Source organism: Leptodactylus fuscus, chromosome 2 (genome assembly GCF_031893055.1).
Source record: "Leptodactylus fuscus isolate aLepFus1 chromosome 2, aLepFus1.hap2, whole genome shotgun sequence".
Taxonomy (NCBI): Eukaryota; Metazoa; Chordata; class Amphibia; order Anura; family Leptodactylidae; genus Leptodactylus; species Leptodactylus fuscus.
The window spans coordinates 60,967,259-60,991,648 of record NC_134266.1 but is presented as its reverse complement, the minus strand read 5'-3'; the positions used below and the strand labels follow the sequence as shown (position 1 = coordinate 60,991,648).

General features: G+C 43.7%; 1 protein-coding gene across 2 annotated transcripts in view; it reads left to right on the top strand.

The window, feature by feature from the left end:
- The first annotated feature begins 504 nt into the window (after positions 1–504).
- The window catches only part of METTL16 (methyltransferase 16, RNA N6-adenosine), a 63,215-nt gene continuing 39,329 nt past the window's right edge, over positions 505–24,390 (top strand). Inside the window, exons 1-4 of one of the 2 annotated variants that reach the window (XM_075263852.1) lie at positions 505–545; positions 2,749–2,883; positions 4,811–5,010; positions 23,835–23,975. In XM_075263852.1, the coding sequence (XP_075119953.1) occupies positions 2,756–2,883; positions 4,811–5,010; positions 23,835–23,975 (469 nt within the window). In that variant the 5' untranslated portion in view covers positions 505–545; positions 2,749–2,755. The other variant, XM_075263851.1, reaches the window with a different exon arrangement.

The following is a 24,390-nucleotide window of genomic DNA, read 5'->3' as shown; positions in this document are numbered from 1 at the left end:
GGCGCACCAGAAGAGCGATATAATACTGTGGGGGCACCTGAAGAGCTACAAAATTGATGAGAAATGGGTGGAGTCAACACAGAAGTGGGTGGAGCAAAATTTTCCTTGAAAGTTGGGAGGTAGGCAATGGTCATGCGCATGTAGCTTCTAAAAGTGAATTATTCCCTAGTCATTCACAGCATGTATGACAACCAATACAACCTACATCACCTGAACTTAGTTTTCTGCCATGTTTATTATTATGTGAGATAATTTACTGCATTTTAGAAATTGTGACACAATGACAGTGATAATATACATGACATATAACTGTTTAGTGCAGCAGGTATAATATGCTTTTTCACTTCTCTCGAGCCCACAGTACTGAATCCACATGTCACTGACACAATGATTCAATATGGAAATAACTTCAGTGTAGATAAACAGACGCTGATGCAACACCCAAAGAGCGCGATGTGAGAAAGTTTGTCCCATACTTCTCACTGTAGAATGCCTTCCTGGTCATGTGACTGAGCCAGCTGCGTGTGTACAGAGCCGCACATGAGGTTGGTAGAGCGGAGTTTGGTTGAGAGCGCTGTGCGTTATGTGAAAGTGGCGGCACGTCTGGACTGTGGCACGCGTTATCGTTGCGGTATAAACCGGAGTGCAGCCCTAGTGTGCCCGGCGTTCTGTGCACAGGCTGGCCCTAATGTATAACACTGGTACGGTCCGAGATTACAGCGCTGCTTAGGCATTGGTTGCTATACCCGATAAGTGTCCCATGCTGCGTTCTCTGAAGGGTAACAATAAGAGTCTGCTTTAGTGGGGGCATGGTGTCCCAAAAAGCTCATTTGTAATGTGCATTAAAGGGGTTTTCAGGGCAAAAAAAAAAAAATTAAAAGAGGTGTGTTCGTGCTATTAATGGGTTAATAAATGCCCCGAAATCCCTTTAGTTTAGGGTGATTTCTGGTGTCCTCTGCATTTGTTTAGTTGGGTGGCTTCCTGCTGTTTGAGGCCCGGCTCACATCTGCGTTCGGTATTCTGTTCGCGGAGTCCGCGGGGAACCCCTTCCCGAATGGAATACCGAACGCATTGACAAGCGGTGAGCATTGAAAGCACACGGACCCCATAGACTATAATGGGGTCTGTGTCTTTTAGGCACGAAGCACGCAGAGAGAAAAGTACTTCAAGCACTACTTTTTTCTCCACATGACTCGTATGGACACTGCGTGGAAAACACATGGACCCCATTATAGTCTATGGTGTCCGTGTGCTTTCATTGCTCACCGCTTTTTAATGCGTTCGGTACTCTGTTCTGGGGGGGTCCCCAAGCGAATGCAGATGTGAATGAGGCCTTCGCCTACAACTACCATGATGCATTGCAGTTCCCCCCCTCTCAATAAATTGGAAGTTAGGCAGGGGGGAGAGGGTTTATCTTAGGGTTAAAGTTTTAGTTTATGCCGGACAACTTTAATGCCTGCTTCCTAATATTGGTGTACGTGATAGCAGCTAGTCACAATAGTATAGGCTAGAATGGAGTGGCTAAAAGTAGTATTTTCTGCTTGTAGCCTTTTTTTTTTTTTTATTGACGCTAGGTTCACACTTGCGTTCGGGTTTCCATTCAGGAAGTCTGTTTGGGAACCCCTCAACAGAAACCTAATCTGCTTAAAAAGGGGGTTACCTTCAGAAGCCTGCGGAACCCATAGACTATAATGGTGTCCGCTGGGTTTCTGCCCGAAAAGGGCTGAAAAATGTAGAGAAAAGCTCTGCTTGCAGGACTTTTCTCTTCCCATTTTTGGCTGCTTTGACACGGAGTTAACGCTCCGCTCATTCTGATATGTAAACACGTGTCAGAGTGAGCACAATAAAACAGAATTTCCATTGACTTCAATGGGTTTGGTATTACGTGCGCTACCAATTGAACTCAATGGAGGCTTTTTTACCTATTGCTTTCAATGTGATATGCGCGTATCACATTGAAAGCAATAGGCAAAAAAGCCTCCCATTGAGTTCAATCGGTAGCACACGTAATACCGAACCCATTGAAGTCAATGGGATTGTTTTACTGTGCTCACTCTGACACGTGTTTACGTGTCAAAATGAGCGGAGCGTTAACTCCGTGTCAAAGCAGCCTTAAAGCAGATTCCTCCAGTGGAGATCGGACGCAGGTTTGAACCTGAAAAAAAATGGATGTGCACGACTTTTATCTTCCATTCGAAAAACAAACATGATGGACGAAAGCATCTGTTTATTTATGTTAGTGTAAATGATGAAGGGTGCAGACTGTAAAAGATTAATTCTTATTTTTGTCTGTTTCCACGGCTCCCTCAACACACTGAAATATGAGAGCTCCTTGAACACTGGCATCTCAGTACCACGATGCTGAGAATATACTTTAGGTTTGCGGTATGTTCACACAGTGGAATTTTTGTGGCAGAATCCACAGAAGAAATTCCACCTGCCATGAATTTCATTAGAAAGCTGAAAGCAAGTGAAAAAACACCCAAAAACATCCTGGTCGATTGTGTGGTTGATTTAGCACAAAGTTGCATCTTTCTGCTACCAATAGGATGATTTCTATGGTGTCCTTTATCCTGCTCAGGTTCACTACATGAGATAAAGGGGTCCGCAGATATGATCCATGTGCTGTCTGTGCAGTTTTCCCACAGATCTGTAGATACAAGGATTTGTGTACATTCACCCTAAGTGTTAATATTAGTACCCCTATGTATGTATCATGTAAACATGTTTTGAATTCTATCATTTTAGATAAAGGATGGCTCTTAATAAATCCATGCACCCCAGGAATCGTTACAAGGATAAACCTCCTGACTTTGCCTATTTAGCTTCCAAGTATCCTGAATTTAAACAACATATCAATGTCAACCTTACTGGAAGAGTTGGGTATGTGTGTGTATTTCTTATGTATTCTTTACCAAAATTATATCAGTGGTTGTATTACAAGCAAGTGTAAGTTCACACTACCATTAATGTCTGTTGCACTCATCTGTCATAGGACTGGCAGAAGTGACTGATGCTGACAGAGCCCTCACCGTCTAAAAAAAAAAAAAACTTAACCATTCTTCTGTCATATTTGTCACTTTCCTGATGAAGGAAAAAGTCATACACGTAGTTTCCGTCATGTTTCTTTTTTACATTAGCGTCAGTGGGAATGGACACATATGAAGGAGGCTCCAACTGCATCCGTTGGAACATCCTTTTAATTCTATGGACAATTTCCAGAAAACAACATTAGAAATTTTAAAATATGTAGCTTTCCCCTTAATGTTCTCCATGCTGCTACTTCTGCAGGTAAAGTTACAGATACAGTAAGGATCTCCTCATCTCTAAGTGTGCATTGTATAAGACACATCATAGCTTCTATAGCGTCTATTTTTTTTTCTTTTTTTTTTTTCTTTTTAAAGAAAGCAACATACAAGTCATATAATGGCCACAAGTAGTACACACATGGCAGCTTATGCTAAAATGTCGCCTGGAACAGCAGGAAGGCTTTAAAGGGATCCTACCTTTTAAACACATTTTTTTCTCCCGAACATGTTGGAATAGCCTTAAGAAAGGCTATTCGTCTCCTACCTTTCCTTTTTTTCTCTGTGCCGCCGTTCGCCTACAATCCCGGTTTTTCTAGGTATGCAAATGAGCTCTCACAGTACTGGGGGCAGGCCCCAGCACTCAAACAGCACTGGGGGCGTCCCCAATGCTGCCAGAGAGCTCTCCAGCGCCACCTCCACCTTCATCTTCAGCGAGGTCTTCACCGCATCTTCTTCCGATGGCGTATTCTTACTACTAGACCTCGGGCAAGCCGACTGTGCATGCCCACAAGAAAAATGGCCGCTTACAATACTCTAATTTTCTGGTGGCCAGCGGGCATGCGCAGTCGGCTTGCCCTAGGCCCGAGGTCTAGAAGTAAGAAGACGCCGCCGGAAGAAGGCGTGGTGAAGACTTCAATGCAGATGGAGCTGGCGCTGAAGAGCTCTCTGGCAGCATTGGGGACGCCCCCAGTGCTGTTTGAGCGCTGGGGCCTGCCCCCAGTGCTGTGAGAGAGCTTATTTACATACTGAGAAAAACCGGGATTGTAGGCAAACGGCGGCACTGAGAAGAAAAGGAAAGGTAGGAGACGTGGTACCTAGAAAAAATAGTGTGTGAATGATAGGATGGATCCCTTTAAGCTGGGGACACACATTAGATTGGTTAAAATCAGTAGTGAAGCTACATCTCTGACAGTGTAATGTGTATGCAGTTTCTCAATTTTCTTCAGACAGCAGATGTTGAGAAAAAAATAAGGCTCACACATGTTGGATTTCATTATGTCCGATCATTGTTCCTGCAGCATATGAGTGATTGTTAATGTCTGCAGACATGTATTTTGTGAATGACCAGCTTTAATAAGAGATGCACAACCTATGGTCCAAGATGGCATTCTTTACACCCTGCAGCCACGCACTTACCAGCACTTCAGGATCTGCACCAAACAACACAATGTGGGCACTGCAGCTTTGCTCCCATTCATTTCAATAGGACCCGTGCTTCCAGGTTTATAAGATGCATACGGATTGTGGTAGCCGAATCAGGGTCTTGTTGTTGGAGCTCCACTGATCTGAAACTCATGGCCTAACCATGGGTCTTGAACAACTCCTTTATAGATATGGCTAAATCATACTTTGAAACCATCTTATTTATAGTCCCAGTTGTATGTCTTCTCTACCGGTTGACCTCTGCAACCGCATCAAGATTGACTGATATTGCGTTTGTTTCTCGCATATTTTGCAGTTATTTTATTTTCCATATTTAATTTTTTTATTTTAAATTCTAGCTTGAACTTCAAAGACCCTGAAGCTGTCCGTGCATTGACCTGTACCTTACTAAAGGAAGACTTTGGGTTGACCATTGATATACCCCTGGAGAGACTCATTCCCACAGTGCCTCTTAGACTGAACTACATTCACTGGGTTGAAGATCTGATCAACTTCCATGATTCTGACAAAACAACAGCCCGACGAGGGATTGACATAGGTAATATGGTGCTTAGATAGAAACTAGAATAAACTTGTGCTGTCTTACAAGTGCACACATTTCCTATGTTTAAGATGACTGCTGTGAGTGACTTGATTGTTGTAATAATTTTTAGGGTTTGCTCACTATTCTTAAGGACAGACCTTGTGCTCATTTGGTCTGTGTAGCTACTCTTATTCTTGTCCCTTCCTGCTGTGCTGTCTACACTTGCTGATGCTTCTACTTGCTCACCATCTGCTGCTAAAGAGGAAACTGCAGACCTCTGTTGCTTTTGTTGAGTCGACAATTGTTACTGTAATCCTTGTAAATGATGGTGTACTGCACCAATGTGTAGGCTGGATCAGAATATTTGGATTGTTTTCTAATATTAAGCTGTAGAGATGAGCGATCAGTGAAATATTTGTTATTCGTTTCGAATAGCTCCTCAATCCCATTTTAGTCTATGGGGAAAAAAATGTTCGTTTCAGGGGAAACCACTATTCGACTCAGGAGGGTCACCAAGTCCACTATCACATCTCAGCAAATGATGACAACACCTCTGCAATGCAACTGGGACAGCAGGGGAAGCATGTCTGGGGGCATCTAACAAGCCCAAGTCACAGTTTTACCCCAACATCACAGCCTATCAACTACACACTTTCCACACTCAATACAACCTCTATGGAAAGTGGAAAAATACCTGGAAACCTTCTTTCCTCCCCAATTGTGTGTGTGTGTGTGTGTGTGTGTGTGTGTGTGTGTGTGTGTGTGTGTGTGTGTGTGTGTGTGTGTGTGTGGAGTTCATCACAAGGCTGACAGACCCAACTCCAAATGCTGCAGCACAAGCAACCATCAGTCAGCCTAAGATTGTCTCTTCTTCAAGTAAGACACAAGATTCTTTGGAACCAGAACAGGAAAACCCAGTGATTGCCGTTGCAGCAGTGCCTAGGCCATTTGTCAGAGCAGTTCATTCAGAGATTGAATTGGAGAAAAATAAGAACATTTACTGTGATTGAGTCTTCATGCACATTAGTGAGCATGGACAACCTAACGTACAAGATCCTCATGCTGAGCTGGCCCCATTACTGAACACGATCAACCAGGATAATCAGGGCTGGAAACAGCCATCACATCTTACCGAAAGGAATGACCCTCGGTTTGGAAAGAAGCCATCTAAACGTTGCACATTTAATTGAGTTGAGCATTGCACCAGCAGACTGTTAGGCCCTTTGGGTGAGTTGAGCCTTTAACCAGCAGAGTATTAGGCCCTTAATTTGAATTGAGCCTTGTAGCAGCAGAGTTTTAGGCCCTTTGGGTGACCGCTAAAAAAATTTAGATTCCAGGCCCTTGGGGGGGGGGAGCCCTAAAACATTAATGGTGTTTTTTAAAGAGGACCTTTCATCAGATTGGGCACAGGCAGTTCTATATACTGCTGGAAAGCTGACCGTGCGCTGAATTCAGCGCACTGTCGGCTTTCCCGATCTGTGCCCGGGTAAAGCGCTATCGGTCTCGGTACCGTATGGCTTTACAGTCAGAAACGCGATAGGCGCTGCTGGGCAGAAGGGCGTCCCTGGCTAAGTGTCAGAAACGCCCTTCTGACTGTAAAGCGCTACAGTACAGGGACCGATAGCGCTTTACCCAGGCACAGATCGGGAAAGCCGACAGTGCGCTGAATTCAGCGCACTGTCAGCTTTCCAGCAGTATGTAGAACTGCCTGTGCCCAATCTGATGAAAGGTCCTCTTTAAGTATTAAATTATGGTGAAGGTGGTGGTGTTGGAGGACGACGAGTAAATTGTGTGCTGGCAGCACTACACCCTGCACCCCGCTTGATGTTGTGGCATTGCTGCATGCCCCTCTCAAGTATATAATTGGAGTCGAGGTACTGTGGAATTGATCCCCATCAGGATTTTGATGTCCACGTCCTCGCCCCCTTCTGCTCCTGACGAAGGACACTGCTGGCAGCCCCTCTCCAGTACCTGGACTGTGGACTGGATGCCCAGCTGGGTTTCCACGTCCTCGCCCCGTCCCCTGCTGCTACCCTGATGCATCATTGGCAGGCTCACTGTATGTGTACACTGTTCCTGCAGTGTAGCTCTGAAAAGAGCTGTTGTTTCAGAATGTTTTCCTGCCTAGAAAAAGCTAAAATCTCTTTATCACCCTCAGAACAATCTCTCCCTATCTCTCCAAACTGCAACTGAGACGATCATGGCTGACACTACACTTATGAATCAGAGGTCACCTGATTTCGGCAGCCAATGGCTTTTTTCTATTTTTTTTTTTTTTTTTTCAATGCCTCCGTTGTCGTAGTTCCTGTCCCACCTCCCCTGCACAGTTGTTGGTGCATAAAACGCGCCAGGGAAGGTGGGAGGGGAAACAAATTTTTACTGCGTTTGCCACGTGGTATTCGATTGGGAACGAATATCTCGAACAACCTGATGTTCGATCGAATACCTATTCGATCGAACGCTGTTCGCTCATGTCTATTAAGCTGTAATATGATCTGATAGTTGTCAAAAATTCACATTATTATATTACTAGGCCTGTTGTTGGAGGACATTTGCCTCAAAACAAAGACCTGAGATTTGAAGAGTCTGATCATTTTTTCATTATATATATACATTTATTTCTATGAGAGTTTTGAAAATTTGTTCAGCTGTTGTAGGAACTCCCAGAGAAATGAATAGAAAGAGCAATATGTACATGGATATTTCTCCAATATAAGCCGCAAGGGGAAGGTGTCCCTGAACATCATTCTGACATAAGTTCCAGTCCTAGTCCACATTTACAAGAACTTTTATGGAGTGTCCTATGTATATATCCTTTTTATGCTTCTTATGTGTGTGCTCTTCATGTATGCTACTCCATGAAGTTCTGGGATACAGGATTTCAAAAGACAAGCATATTCCTTAATCTAAGAAAACCTTCCCGACAAACCCAGTATTTATAAATGTGACGTCAATGGAAATCATCCAATGAAGGCCGAGCAAGTGATACCAGAGACAATTCTTTTAAAACACTAATACCGTATATAAAAGTACTTTGTATGTGTGTGTATACAGTGATTTACAAAGGGAATGAAAGTGACAAGTAAAGTGAATTAACAAAAGAGATATCTAAATCCCATCCATTTTTGGTGTGACCAATTCTTCTTCCAATTCTTCTCGGATCTTCTCGATTCTTCACAGTTTTTAAAGGAACCCAGCAGGAAGGTTGTGCCTGGAGAACTAAGCAGAGATCATCTGTGGATGTAGGCTCACTCAAGTCCGTCTATGTCTGCATGTAATCCCAGACAGACTGGATGATGTTGAGATCAGGTCTCTGTGGGGCATATCATCACTTTCAGAACTCCTCCTCCAAAGGGTAAAAACATCATACAAAATATTGATGGGATTTAAATTTCTCTTTTCTTTATTCACTTCAAAAATAAAGTATTAACGATTTATTTTCCAAAGTAGTCTGACATATTTTTCCACAGTTGCCTAGAAATTTTTTTGAACATTTTTTGAAAAATATTTTTAAAATGATAGGGGTCATATGGACACGTAAACATCCCAGAAAGTTAGGAAAAGTACAGCAGATTGTTGGGCTGTGTCGTGTTGTAGCTGGTGGGAATATCCCCAGCAGTTAATATGCTGTCTTTGGTATCACAAAGATCTATCACAGGGTGCGCCGCTTCCATTGTCAGTGATCCCAGCACTCTTTCTGAGCATACGGCACGTGAGCCGCACACAGAGCTGTGCATTGATTTGCATAATCTTGCAGTCTTTCCTGCTGTACAGAGTGTTAGATGTAACATTTGGCTCCCAAATCACAGTTCACTGCCTGTGCTGAGGCAATGAAATCAGCCATGGAAGGGGCTGCGGTCCCCTTTAGCACAAGCAGCCATGTGTGAAAATCATCCAGGTTGTGCGTCTGTGGTGAGCGCTTGCTGTATGCGACTCCCATGTCTCTTCCCATTTGTTGTGTCAGAAGTGCTGTGTCACCACATCGCCTGTGTCTGTGAATAAATTAAGGAATCCCTGTCTACCAAAAAATAACTGAGCGCACAATTAACAATTCTGATCTCATTGATCTGTTCTGAGAGATCAGAACTGTCTTATTCACAGCTTTGTGTTCCAGCAAGGTCATTGAAGGATGCATACAGCTTATGTTCTGCACTGCTTAAAAAAAAAACTTATTTTTTCTACTTTTTATTTTTTTATAAACCGTACCTTTAATATATATATATATATATATATATATATATATACACTCACCGGCCACTTTATTAGGTACACCATGCTATTAACGGTTTGGACCCCCTTTTGTCTTCAGAACTGCCTCAATTCTTCGTGGCATAGATTCAACAAAGGAAGCATTCCTCAGAGATTTTGGTCCATATTGACATGATGGCATCACACAGTTGCCGCAGATTTGTCGGCTGCACATCCATGATGCGAATCTCCCGTTCCACCACATCCCAAAGATGCTCTATTGGATTGAGATCTGGTGACTGTGGAGGCCATTGGAGTACAGTGAACTCATTGTCATGTTCAAGAAACCAGTCTGAGATGATTCCAGCTTTATGACATGGCATTGCATTATCCTGCTGAAAGTAGCCATCAGATGTTGGGTACATTGTGGTCATAAAGGGATGGACATGGTCAGCAACAATACTCAGGTAGGCTTTGGCGTTGCAACGATGCTCAATTGGTACCAAGGGGCCCAAAGAGTGCCAAGAAAATATTCCCCACACCATGACACCACCACCACCAGCCTGAACCGTTGATACAAGGCAGGATGGATCCATGCTTTCATGTTGTTGACGCCAAATTCTGACCCTACCATCCGAATGTCGCAGCAGAAATCGAGACTCATCAGACCAGGCAACGTTTTTCCAATCTTCAATTGTCCAATTTCGATGAGCTTGTGCAAATTGTAGCCTCAGTTTCCTGTTCTTAGCTGAAAGGAGTGGCACCCGGTGTGGTCTTCTGCTGCTGTAGCCCATCTGCCTCAAAGTTCGACGTACTGTGCGTTCAGAGATGCTCTTCTGGCTACCTTGGTTGTAACGGGTGGCTATTTGAGTCACTGTTGCCTTTCTATCAGCTCGAACCAGTCTGGCCATTCTCCTCTGACCTCTGGCATCAACAACGCATTTCCGCCCACAGAACTGCCGCTCACTGGATGTTTTTTCTTTTTCGGACCATTCTCTGTAAACCCTAGAGATGGTTGTGCGTGAAAATCCCAGTAGATCAGCAGTTTCTGAAATACTCAGACCAGCCCTTCTGGCACCAACAACCATGCCACGTTCAAAGGCACTCAAATCACCTTTCTTCCCCATACTGATGCTCGGTTTGAACTGCAGGAGATTGTCTTGACCATGTCTACATGCCTAAATGCACTGAGTTGCCGCCATGTGATTGGCTGATTAGAAATTAAGTGTTAACGAGCAGTTGGACAGGTGTACCTAATAAAGTGGCGGGTGAGTGTATATAATGCAAAAAATGAAAAATGTCTGCTTCTCCAAAGGATTAAAGGGTGTCTGTCGGGTCCAAAATGCAGCTGAAACCAATAATATTTCTATTTAGGGGGGCAACGCGGTGGCTCAGTGGTTAGCACTGCAGTCTTGCAGCGCTGGAGTCCTGGGCTTGAATTCCGCCAGGTACAACATCTTCAAGGAGTTTGTATGTTCTCCCTGTGCTAATGTGGATTTCCTCCCATTCTACAAAGACCTATTGATAGGGAAAAAAATGTACATTGTGATCTCTATATGGGGCTCACAATCTACATTAAAAAAAAAAAAAATTCTATTTAGGATCCTTTTAATAAGAGCAGATACCTTTGTGGCCACAAACTGATGAAGCAATGCAGAGATTTATCTTTTTGTGGATATGCCAATCAGTCTGCTGGAGCACTAGTGATGAGCCCGTCTTGCCATATTTTCCTGCAGTGCTTCAGTGATTCTCCTCACAGCCTCCACACACGATCACAAACTGCTTTTTAGGGGCACTAGTCTGAACATTCTGCACATCTCACAATATAAGAAAAGTCTACTTATGTAGTTGTATCTACTTCTGGCTGCTTGTCTTATTACTCATGAGGTGTCACAGACAGCAAACAGCTCATAGTTTGCGCTATTCCTGTATTAGGGATCTTTTTAGTTTCATCATGCCTGCATGTATTTGCCCTATATTCGCAGTTCAGTGTTCCTGGATCTCCTATAATATGGTCGCTTGGGCTCTTTTTCAGCCATTTGTTTTTCTGTTGTACAGTTACTCTTGGCAGAATTACATGTAAACAAACCAAACTATTTATAATTAATAGGGGATCTTAGCATCAGAAAAACTGATCGGACACAATGTATGAAGGTTTACACAGTCATAGAACAGACTGCCCAGCAAGACCCTGCACATATTTCAACTTTTCATGAAAACTCAGGCACCCATTTAAGGATCATGAATGTCCACTAAGGTAGTCAGGCTGTGGGCACCTGAGCAATTAAATTGTCATTGCTTGTTTCTAAATAGATTGTTATTAGAAAGAAAAAAAAATGTTCTGTTGTTTTCATGGGCTTTACAAGCAGCAAGCAGTGCGGGAATGAAGTTATGCTGTTGTATAAGAGTTAATGCAGGCAGCTACATCCTGATCACACAGACCTTAGGGACATGTTTTTTTTTTCTCCTTCCCCAGCCTAATTTGAATAATACTTTTTATCCTGGCCAACCTCTTTAATGTCCAAGGTCCATAGTCAGGTGGTTATTATTGGTCTCCTGTGTTCAGGCCTGTATTCCTGCAGATCTCCTTTTTTATTATCAACCATTATTGTTCATCACAATAATAAAGTATGTTAATAAAATAGTTTTATGCTAATTCTGTGTGGTGAAAGAAAGGTGCTTACATGTCGAACATCTACTGGATTAGATTCATGGATATATTGCTATCTATATGAATCCATTAGTGCGGCCAAACACGTACCCTGCACTAGTACCATCATTGCCAGTTACATATTAGTATTAGATGTGCACTACATGAATTTTGTATTAATGCTTCTGTCTAAAAGCACATAACTTTTTGTTATAGTCTCTTGGCCTTGATAACAATAGGGAATGGCTGTACACTCCCTTTATTTCATGGGTGGGGGGGGGGTCACTATTATTATAAAGGCGGCTACGTTGTACTGTTTGTGCTTCAGTTTTGGGTCTGTATCTTGCTTTTACACCTTGGCTGCTGTTTGTTCCTGCTTATTGATTCAGATCAATTTACTCATTTTCCTTGGAATTTGGTGTGTTAGAATCCCCTGTGATACTTCTTATTTTTGTTTCATGGCTGAGGTCTCCACATAATCCATCTGGCATCAGATTCCTTCCTTCTTCGCTTGTCTACTTCATTTGGCTCCGTGCCCGCTGCTTCCCACAGCTATTCCTTGCAGGATAGAAATTAAACCGAATGTCAATGTGTGATGAGACTTGATGGGGGTACTACAGCTTACAGACGGCTGCTCCCCCCACCCAGCTCTGCTCCTGACCACATCACAGATGTAACTGGGGCACACATTCCCCTTATAACTCAGCCTCATGCAATTGGAAACAATTTGCTCAATAATTTATAGCACGATTTTAATCATGAGGGACATATAATAGTATTTCTGTGCTTAAAATATTATGTTATTAAAATGCAACAGTTTCATGGAAACAATAACAGGTACAGTGCCAAGTCTAAAGTTATGTTCACACTACCATTGTTACTGTCCAATGTTTTCATCCATCATAGGATTACAGCAATGGATATTAATGGTAACCCCATGATAGGGAGCTCCGTCATTATCTGTTATTTAATGTCCTTTACTTTCATCCTGTGATGGATGAGACTAATGGACATTAAATAACTGTAGTGTGAACCTACCCTGAGGGTACATTCACATGGTGCAATTTGTACAAGCTGAAAAATTCAGCTTCAGCAATTTGAAACCAAATTTTGCTGCGGAATTTGCACTGGCCAGGTAATATTTTTCTGCCTCCCGTTCACTTTAATGGAAGTTATCGGGCAGCATGTGCCTGAATATTGAGCACAATGCTTATTTTTTGATATCTAAAAAATATTCTGCTAGAGATAAAAAAAGGCATCTGTCTGCGATTAAAATAAATGGGAGGCAGATTTCAGGATAATTTGGAGCTGATTTTGAGGTGGAATCTGCCTCATATTCAGCTGTGTGAACACTTCCTAATGAATAACATACTGATGAATGTACAAAATCTTAAAGGCTGTTGTCCTGCCTATTGATATTGGTGGCCTTCCCACAGATTAGGGTATCGGTATCAGTAAGGGTCTAGCACCCCGGCACAAACGCCATCCTTGTATTTTGGCTTGGTGACTTCAGCTCGGCTCCCATACAGCTGACTGATGGAGATGCTGGTTGCTGGATTCCTCTTGATCGAATATGGATGAGTTCGATTATCAGTATAATAAGGTTGCACAACCACTTTAAGGCGTACAACCTAGTGTGAATGAAATATCCTAATCCTGACTGCTTTTGGAAACCGTGGGTAGCATCTCTGTGCTCCTAGTCACAGGTTATTCTGTGCTCGGTTGCATGTACAAGGCGTGATTGCCAAACTTACACTAGCTCTCGGCCCCTACCTATCTCCTGGAGCCCTAAGCAGGTGCACTTTAGACACCTCTTCCCGAAGTCACCGGGGCTTGTTACATCTTTGTGCACATGTGCTGCTCTTGCTGTGCTGTTGTTTTTTTAACAGAATCGTCTAATTTAGCTTTTTTGCGACAACCGCCATAGTAGTACAGTGAATGCCAGGGCTTAAAATTTGGCACCCACTCAGGATTATTCTTGGGCACAAAACTACTGTATAACCATTCATCTTGGTGAGCATATGTCGCATATCTAATGCTGACATCAGGCTTTGATGGATCAAATAGATGTCCTTTAACTAAAAAAAGAACAAGGCTAGAAGGTAAATGTTCCAGATTTCTTACAGATGTGCACTTTTTCTTTTTTATACACCTGATATGATGTGGTCTAAGGCCAAAAGCTGAGTAGCGTGCCTAATAAGTTGCCTCTCCGCTATTGTGCCATGTGTACCATATTGATAAATTTGGCACACTTTGCACTATTAATAAATCTCCCTATTTTTCAGCTGATGTTCCCAAATAATGAGTAGCACTATCCACTAATAGAGGCTGAAGGTAAGGCCTTGCCCCTTGTAATCATCAGCCTATTGTTTCGGCTTCTGCACATGCGGAGCTATGGAGATTAACCTTTAATTCAGTGGCTGTGATTAGTGATGCAGCAGGTGACTAGCCAAGCAGGGATATCCGCAGCCGCAGACAGCTTCTCCTTGTACACAGTGTAACAGGATTAATCTATAGAAACACTTAGTTCTGTGCTACGTATGGGCTGCCCGATTCATTCAGTCTGTCAATCACATGTGTAATTACACCGAAAATTGTGGAATTATAAAGCTCTTGAATACAAGTGGGCCGATAATTGATTTTTCTTATATGCACGCCTTCAGCGGGCCAATAATAGATTGTACCAAGCAGCACAATAAGACACATTGACTATTTGGATGTGAATATTTTATTAAGTGTTAAGTCTTTTTTTTGCAGGAATTCTTAGGGTTATTAGGTGTATTAAATAATATAATATGCTTCATTTCTAATATATTAATTTGTCCTAACATTAGTCTTAGTTTAGTTTAGATTGTTGCCATGGTCAATATTGCCTTGGAATAGAAAATTGTGCCCTTTTCCATCTTTTGGAAGGTAGCTCTTTTTTTAAGTCAATGCCTAAACCTGTCAGGAGACTCTATGTATTTGGTGGTTTAGTATCTCAAATGTGCATTTTAATCCTATCCCTTGCCAGGGTCATTTAGAGAATTCTCCCTAAGGCTATATTCACATGACTGTAGCAGTTTTAGGGTAAGTTCACACGTGAGTTTTTTGGACCGGAATTTGACACGGAGGCAGCCTCAGATTCCGTAAAAAAACAAAACATGGATGCCGGGGCAGTGCCGCATTCTGCTCCAGATTAGGCCCAAATGAATGGGCCTAGTCGGGAGGGAGATGTCGCAAGGCGGACGTCTGAGGCTGAATTATCTGCGGAATCCGCCTGAAGAAAGGGCAAGAAATGACCGGCTCCCATTGATTTCAATGGGAGGTGTTTTTTTTTTTTGAGCTGGATTCTGATGCAGATTCCGTGTCAAAATCCGGCCTAAAACCCCTCCGTCTGAACCTGGCCTTACTTTTCGCAAACACTGATCTGCAATCTGCGAAAAACCTGTCAGTATGTCATCCATAATCACAGATCCACGAAAAGACTTCTGTCCTTCTTTACACTTGTCTTTGCCACACATTCACATAGGACAAGTTTCACAATTTGTGGCCCTTGCATACAACACGGACAAAAAAAAAAATGTGTATGTGTATGGGCCATCTACTGTTATACACAATTGCGGGTAAAATCTATGGTCATGTGTATGGAGCTTTAATACTTGCCGAGAAATGAGTCTCTCCTCATCTTTTCTAGTACTCCTGGCACATATAGCCAGTACAGTACACCTTGACTTCCAGCACATGCGCAGCCAAACCAATAAAGAAATGCGCATGCGTCAGGAGCAGAACTTTGGGTTAGTATTTAAATCTTACCATAGGCCTATTCAGGACACTAAAACACCATGACGCATGAGCTGTGTGAGCTCCCTTGTGCCAGTCAACCCCTTTATGTTCTGCGCTTGTACCAGTCCTGATCCAGCTTCCAGGGCTTTGACCTCTTCATTCAGGAGCTATAATGGCAAGAAAGGATAAAACAGAGGGCACCTCTGTGCCAAAATCTGCGTTGGGGTTCAGGATCATATTTGGGTTCATTACTTGTGACTTTTTGTGATTGGGATCAGCATCAGCTTGTATTCCAGATATGCCTGGGCAGGCCAGCCCCTTCATTCCGGTGATCTATAGGGGGTCTCATGGATCTTCTGTCACTGAAGACAGATAATGATTGACGGTGCACATACCCTATTTCTCTAGTCGCGTAGCTGCACCACAGGAATAGTAAAGCACCATTTCTGCAAATTAGGGATTGAAATGTGGATTTTGCTTCATCTTTCTCAAGGAGCCACCCTAATCATACCGAGCCCTATTAACTAATGAGATCTCTTCCTGGGCCTTTCAAGGACAAATCCGCAGCTGCTTTGTGCTTCCCATATACTGGTGTATTATGGTTTTCAGCCCACACTCCCCGCTGCCTATTGATTTTTCTCATTAATTGTGGGAACATCATTTCATTTTCTGCGATTTAATACATTTCATTACTTATTAACATGGACTGAATGATTTTGTTTTTCCTTTTTGAGAAAGTTCTAATGAAATTAGACGATAATAAGATGTTACACGACTAGATCTGCTGATGAAGAGAGAGTTAAAGGAGCCGGGATGTCTTAGGCACGGTCAGCGTGAAGTCAGATTAATGTAGCGTATTGAGCAGGTTTTCACCATGCTGTTTCCTGCCTGGAACAGAGGCCGCTTATATGAGGGAAATCCAAGGTTCTCGTCCTTTGTCTGCTGAGATCATAGACTGCTGTAACATCTATAGGCAATGTAAACGTATGGATTTGGATTGTACTTTGTAATATGATGTCTGTTGTAGGAGTTTAATATAAAGGTATATATATTATCGGAGAAACCACGCAATAGATTGTATGGATGTGACATAAATGAAATGACCATTTACAGATTACAGTATTAGATATCTGCTTGTTATAGTAGTCATTATACTGTATGAAGGCGGCCATACTGTGCTGCGGTAATCACGTGTGGATTACCTAGAATTGCCCGGCTGCCACTGTGCCTGCAACTGAAACCAATATAGGTACAGCCCAGGATTAAGTGGAAATCCATATATACTGGTAATGTATGTGGGTATGTGTCAGGAGAGAAAAAAGGTACTGACTCCAGTTTCAAAATAAAATCATTATTTTTTTTTAATTATACTGTACAATTATTAATATTGAATAATGAATTAAATTAATAGTTTGATACATATTTACTTTCATAGGAATCAATCATTAGTTGCTTCCGAATGACTTTGGCGCTCAGCCAGTTGGCTGTGGAAAAACAGAGAAGTTTGTGTTGGTGGTCTAGCCTACTGACTCCACAACCCTGCCATGTGCCCATAGGACTGCTATAACAGCAAAATGTACAGTATTAAAAACCAGATGTGAGTTTTGATGAGGTTTTCCTGCAGATTTGACCCTATGCATTGCATGGTGAAAGTCTGCAGCATAAGTTTGTGCATCATATGGGTGGCATTTATTTAACCTCTTCTGCTTTGCTGCTGCTGTAAAATGCTTAGGATATCTGTCCACAATTCCACAGTGAATAGTCTGCAGTGTGCACATCCTGTACCCCCTGTACTATCGGCATCCGTACCCCCACATGCATTCCTACTCTTAGACTTACCCTACTATCAGCGTCCGTACACTCACGTACATTCCTACCCTTAGACTTACCCTACTATCAGTGTCCGTACCCCCACATGCATTTCTACCCTTAGACTTACCCTACTATCAGCGTCCGTACCCCCCACATGCATTCCTACCCTTAGACTTACCCTACTATCAGCGTCCGTACCCCCCACATGCATTCCTACCCTTAGACTTACCCTACTATCAGCATCCGTACCCTCACGTACATTCCTACCCTTAGACTTACCCTACTATCAGCGTCCGTACCCCCCACATGCATTCCTACCCTTAGACTTACCCTACTATCAGCATCCGTACCCCCACATGCATTTCTACCCTTAGACTTACCCTACTATCAGCGTCCGTACCCCCACATGCATTTCTACCCTTAGACTTACCCTACTATCAGCGTCCGTACCCCCCACATGCATTCCTACCCTTAGACTTGCCCTACTATCAGCGTCCGTACCCCCCACATGCATTCCTACCCTTAGACTTGCCCTACTATCAGCGTCCGTACCCCCACATGCATTCCTACCCTTAGACTTACCCTACTATCAGCGTCCGTACCCCCACATGCATTTCTACCCTTAGACTTACCCTACTATCAGCGTCCGTACCCCCCACATGCATTCCTACCCTTAGACTTACCCTACTATCAGCATCCGTACCCCCACATGCATTCCTACCCTTAGACTTACCCTACTATCAGCGTCTGTACCCCCACATGCATTCCTACCCTTAGACTTACCCTACTATCAGCGTCCGTACCCCCACATGTATTCCTACCCTTAGACTTACCCTACTATCAGCGTCCGTACCCCCACATGTATTCCTACCCTTAGACTTACCCTACTATCAGCGTCTGTACCCCCACGTACATTCCTACCCTTAGACTTACCCTACTATCAGCGTCTGTACCCCACATGTATTCCTACCCTTAGACTTACCCTACTATCAGCGTCCGTACCCCCACATGTATTCCTACCCTTAGACTTACCCTACTATCAGCGTCTGTACCCCCACGTACATTCCTACCCTTAGACTTACCCTACTATCAGCGTCTGTACCCCACATGTATTCCTACCCTTAGACTTACCCTACTATCAGCGTCCATACCCTCACGTACATTCCTACCCTTAGACTTACCCTACTATCAGCGTCCGTACCCCCACATGTATTCCTACCCTTAGACTTACCCTACTATCAGCGTCCGTACCCCCACATGCATTTCTACCCTTAGACTTACCCTACTATCAGCGTCCGTACCCCACGTACATTCCTACCCTTAGACTTACCCTACTATCAGCGTCCGTACCCCCACATGTATTCCTACCCTTAGACTTACCCTACTATCAGCGTCTGTACCCCACATGTATTCCTACCCTTAGACTTACCTTACTATCAGCGTCCGTACCCTCATGTACATTCCTACCCTTAGACATACCCTACTATCAGCGTCTGTACCCCACATGTATTCCTACCCTTAGACTTACCCTACTATCAGCATCCGTACCCTCACGTACATTCCTACCCTTAGACTTACCCTACTATCAGCGTCCGTACCCCCCACATGCATTCCTACCCTTAGACTTACCCTGCTATCAGCGTCTGTACCCCACATGTATTCCTACCCTTAGACTTACCTTACTATCAGCGTCTGTACCCTCATGTACACTCACGTACATTCCTACCCTTAGACTTACCCTACTATCAGCGTCCGTACCCCCACATGCATTTCTACCCTTAGACTTACCCTACTATCAGCGTCCGTACCCCCCACATGCATTCCTACCCTTAGACTTACCCTACTATCAGCGTCCGTACCCCCCACATGCATTCCTACCCTTAGACTTACCCTACTATCAGCATCCGTACCCTCACGTACATTCCTACCCTTAGACTTACCCTACTATCAGCGTCCGTACCCCCCACATGCATTCCTACCCTTAGACTTACCCTACTATCAGCATCCGTACCCCCACATGCATTTCTACCCTTAGACTTACCCTACTATCAGCGTCCGTACCCCCACATGCATTTCTACCCTTAGACTTACCCTACTATCAGCGTCCGTACCCCCCACATGCATTCCTACCCTTAGACTTGCCCTACTATCAGCGTCCGTACCCCCCACATGCATTCCTACCCTTAGACTTGCCCTACTATCAGCGTCCGTACCCCCACATGCATTCCTACCCTTAGACTTACCCTACTATCAGCGTCCGTACCCCCACATGCATTTCTACCCTTAGACTTACCCTACTATCAGCGTCCGTACCCCCCACATGCATTCCTACCCTTAGACTTACCCTACTATCAGCATCCGTACCCCCACATGCATTCCTACCCTTAGACTTACCCTACTATCAGCGTCTGTACCCCCACATGCATTCCTACCCTTAGACTTACCCTACTATCAGCGTCCGTACCCCCACATGTATTCCTACCCTTAGACTTACCCTACTATCAGCGTCCGTACCCCCACATGTATTCCTACCCTTAGACTTACCCTACTATCAGCGTCTGTACCCCCACGTACATTCCTACCCTTAGACTTACCCTACTATCAGCGTCTGTACCCCACATGTATTCCTACCCTTAGACTTACCCTACTATCAGCGTCCGTACCCCCACATGTATTCCTACCCTTAGACTTACCCTACTATCAGCGTCTGTACCCCCACGTACATTCCTACCCTTAGACTTACCCTACTATCAGCGTCTGTACCCCACATGTATTCCTACCCTTAGACTTACCCTACTATCAGCGTCCATACCCTCACGTACATTCCTACCCTTAGACTTACCCTACTATCAGCGTCCGTACCCCCACATGTATTCCTACCCTTAGACTTACCCTACTATCAGCGTCCGTACCCCCACATGCATTTCTACCCTTAGACTTACCCTACTATCAGCGTCCGTACCCCACGTACATTCCTACCCTTAGACTTACCCTACTATCAGCGTCCGTACCCCCACATGTATTCCTACCCTTAGACTTACCCTACTATCAGCGTCTGTACCCCACATGTATTCCTACCCTTAGACTTACCTTACTATCAGCGTCCGTACCCTCATGTACATTCCTACCCTTAGACTTACCCTACTATCAGCGTCTGTACCCCACATGTATTCCTACCCTTAGACTTACCCTACTATCAGCATCCGTACCCTCACGTACATTCCTACCCTTAGACTTACCCTACTATCAGCGTCCGTACCCCCCACATGCATTCCTACCCTTAGACTTACCCTGCTATCAGCGTCTGTACCCCACATGTATTCCTACCCTTAGACTTACCTTACTATCAGCGTCTGTACCCTCATGTACACTCACGTACATTCCTACCCTTAGACTTACCCTACTATCAGCGTCCGTACCCCCACATGCATTTCTACCCTTAGACTTACCCTACTATCAGCGTCCGTACCCCCCACATGCATTCCTACCCTTAGACTTACCCTACTATCAGCGTCCGTACCCCCCACATGCATTCCTACCCTTAGACTTACCCTACTATCAGCATCCGTACCCTCACGTACATTCCTACCCTTAGACTTACCCTACTATCAGCGTCCGTACCCCCCACATGCATTCCTACCCTTAGACTTACCCTACTATCAGCATCCGTACCCCCACATGCATTTCTACCCTTAGACTTACCCTACTATCAGCGTCCGTACCCCCACATGCATTTCTACCCTTAGACTTACCCTACTATCAGCGTCCGTACCCCCCACATGCATTCCTACCCTTAGACTTGCCCTACTATCAGCGTCCGTACCCCCCACATGCATTCCTACCCTTAGACTTGCCCTACTATCAGCGTCCGTACCCCCACATGCATTCCTACCCTTAGACTTACCCTACTATCAGCGTCCGTACCCCCACATGCATTTCTACCCTTAGACTTACCCTACTATCAGCGTCCGTACCCCCCACATGCATTCCTACCCTTAGACTTACCCTACTATCAGCATCCGTACCCCCACATGCATTCCTACCCTTAGACTTACCCTACTATCAGCGTCTGTACCCCCACATGCATTCCTACCCTTAGACTTACCCTACTATCAGCGTCCGTACCCCCACATGTATTCCTACCCTTAGACTTACCCTACTATCAGCGTCCGTACCCCCACATGTATTCCTACCCTTAGACTTACCCTACTATCAGCGTCTGTACCCCCACGTACATTCCTACCCTTAGACTTACCCTACTATCAGCGTCTGTACCCCACATGTATTCCTACCCTTAGACTTACCCTACTATCAGCGTCCGTACCCCCACATGTATTCCTACCCTTAGACTTACCCTACTATCAGCGTCTGTACCCCCACGTACATTCCTACCCTTAGACTTACCCTACTATCAGCGTCTGTACCCCACATGTATTCCTACCCTTAGACTTACCCTACTATCAGCGTCCATACCCTCACGTACATTCCTACCCTTAGACTTACCCTACTATCAGCGTCCGTACCCCCACATGTATTCCTACCCTTAGACTTACCCTACTATCAGCGTCCGTACCCCCACATGCATTTCTACCCTTAGACTTACCCTACTATCAGCGTCCGTACCCCACGTACATTCCTACCCTTAGACTTACCCTACTATCAGCGTCCGTACCCCCACATGTATTCCTAACCTTAGACTTACCCTACTATCAGCGTCTGTACCCCACATGTATTCCTACCCTTAGACTTACCTTACTATCAGCGTCCGTACCCTCATGTACATTCCTACCCTTAGACTTACCCTACTATCAGCGTCTGTACCCCACATGTATTCCTACCCTTAGACTTACCCTACTATCAGCGTCCGTACCCCCACATGCATTCCTACCCTTAGACTTACCCTACTATCAGCGTCTGTACCCCACATGTATTCCTACCCTTAGACTTACCTTACTATCAGCGTCTGTACCCTCATGTACATTCCTACCCTTAGACTTACCCTACTATCAGCGTCTGTACCCCACATGTATTCCTACCCTTAGACTTACCCTACTATCAGCGTCCGTACCCCCACATGCATTCCTACCCTTAGACTTACCCTACTATCAGCGTCTGTACCCCACATGTATTCCTACCCTTAGACTTACCCTACTATCAGCGTCCGTACCCCCACATGCATTCCTACCCTTAGACTTACCCTACTATCAGCGTCTGTACCCCACATGTATTCCTACCCTTAGACTTACCTTACTATCAGCGTCCGTACCCTCATGTACATTCCTACCCTTAGACTTACCCTACTATCAGCGTCTGTACCCCACATGTATTCCTACCCTTAGACTTACCTTACTATCAGCGTCCGTACCCTCATGTACATTCCTACCCTTAGACTTACCCTACTATCAGCGTCCGTACCCCCACATGTATTCCTACCCTTAGACTTACCCTACTATCAGCGTCCGTACCCTCATGTACATTCCTACCCTTAGACTTACCCTACTATCAGCGTCTGTACCCCCACATGTATTCCTACCCTTAGACTTACCCTTCTATGGAATCTTTGAAAGATATTGTTATTCTTGTAACTTTTTATTGTTATAACATTTTCCTTTTGTGTTATACTGTATATGAATTTACCTTTTGATCTTCTATTTAGGGGTTCCATAAGTGTCTCCAGAATTCTTAACATCTTATTCAACAACATATTCTGCTGTGCTATTCTTTAGGTCATAAATACCCGAACCCTGGCAGACCCCATTTAAGTCAATTGGACGCAACAGGATTCATCATAATCCATTTGAAAGCTGATCTAGTGTAACTTCATGTTATAAAATAATAGTTATACCACTAGTGTGAACATGGTTCAGTGAACATCCTAGCGGGTACATCAGTATGTTGGAATATGAGAAAAATAACTGAAATAAAATAAATATTACTTTTACTGTTACTTTTCCGTATATAAAAAAGACCTAAAACATTGTAGCCAAGGAAAAAAATACTGATTGATGTGAGGTTCACTCTAGCATTGTGGTCTCCGTCGCTTGGGGGACCCAAATTACAGAAAGCTGTACCGCTAAAACATTCTGGACGCGTTGGATTTATACATTATAAGAATGAATAAATCCTACATTACCGCTTAAAATGAGTGGAGAGAAAAGTCCTGCAAGGAGGAAAGCTGATGGACCCCATTGTAGTCTATGCTATAACCGCTTTTTAAGCGGATAGGGTTTCCGTCTTTCGGGTCCACAAACAGAAAGCAAAATGTTAGTGTAAGTGTATGCACCAGACTTGTTTTGTATTTTATTACTTTTATGATTGATTGTATGCTCCCCCTTTCTGTCAATAGAAATGTCTTTTTGTAACATTCATTTAATAGGACAACCCAAGTAGAACATGAAATATTTTAATGTCATGTTGTCCACAGGTACCGGTGCATCCTGCATATATCCATTACTAGGAGCCACTCTGAATGGCTGGTATTTCCTCGCAACAGAAGTGGATGACATCTGTTATAATTATGCCAAGAAAAATGTTGAGCAGAATCATTTGGCAGATCTCATTAAAGGTATTTATCACTCCGTGTAGCTCTGCAGCATCATATATACTGTATTTGTCATAAATGCTGTCCGTGCGAGGTGCCAGACACAATGGGTTTGGATCATTTTATTATGTTCTTTACATAGGAAGTCGTATTACTAAATGCAAGATGCTAAAGTAGTTTTTAATTTCTCATTGATGCATATAGGGCCTACATACACATATACTGTATATACTCTGGTTTACGTTTTGCTTCTTTATTTCAGAAACTTCTATTGTAAAGAAAATTGAAATGATCTGTTTTCTTTTTTTTATTTTAGTAGAATGAATTTGTCAGCAGATAAATGTCTCCAGAATCATACAGTGTTTTTCTCTTGTGAATCACTGCCTCCATTGCCGACATACACTCCACGGCCACTTTATTAGGTACACCTGTCCAACTG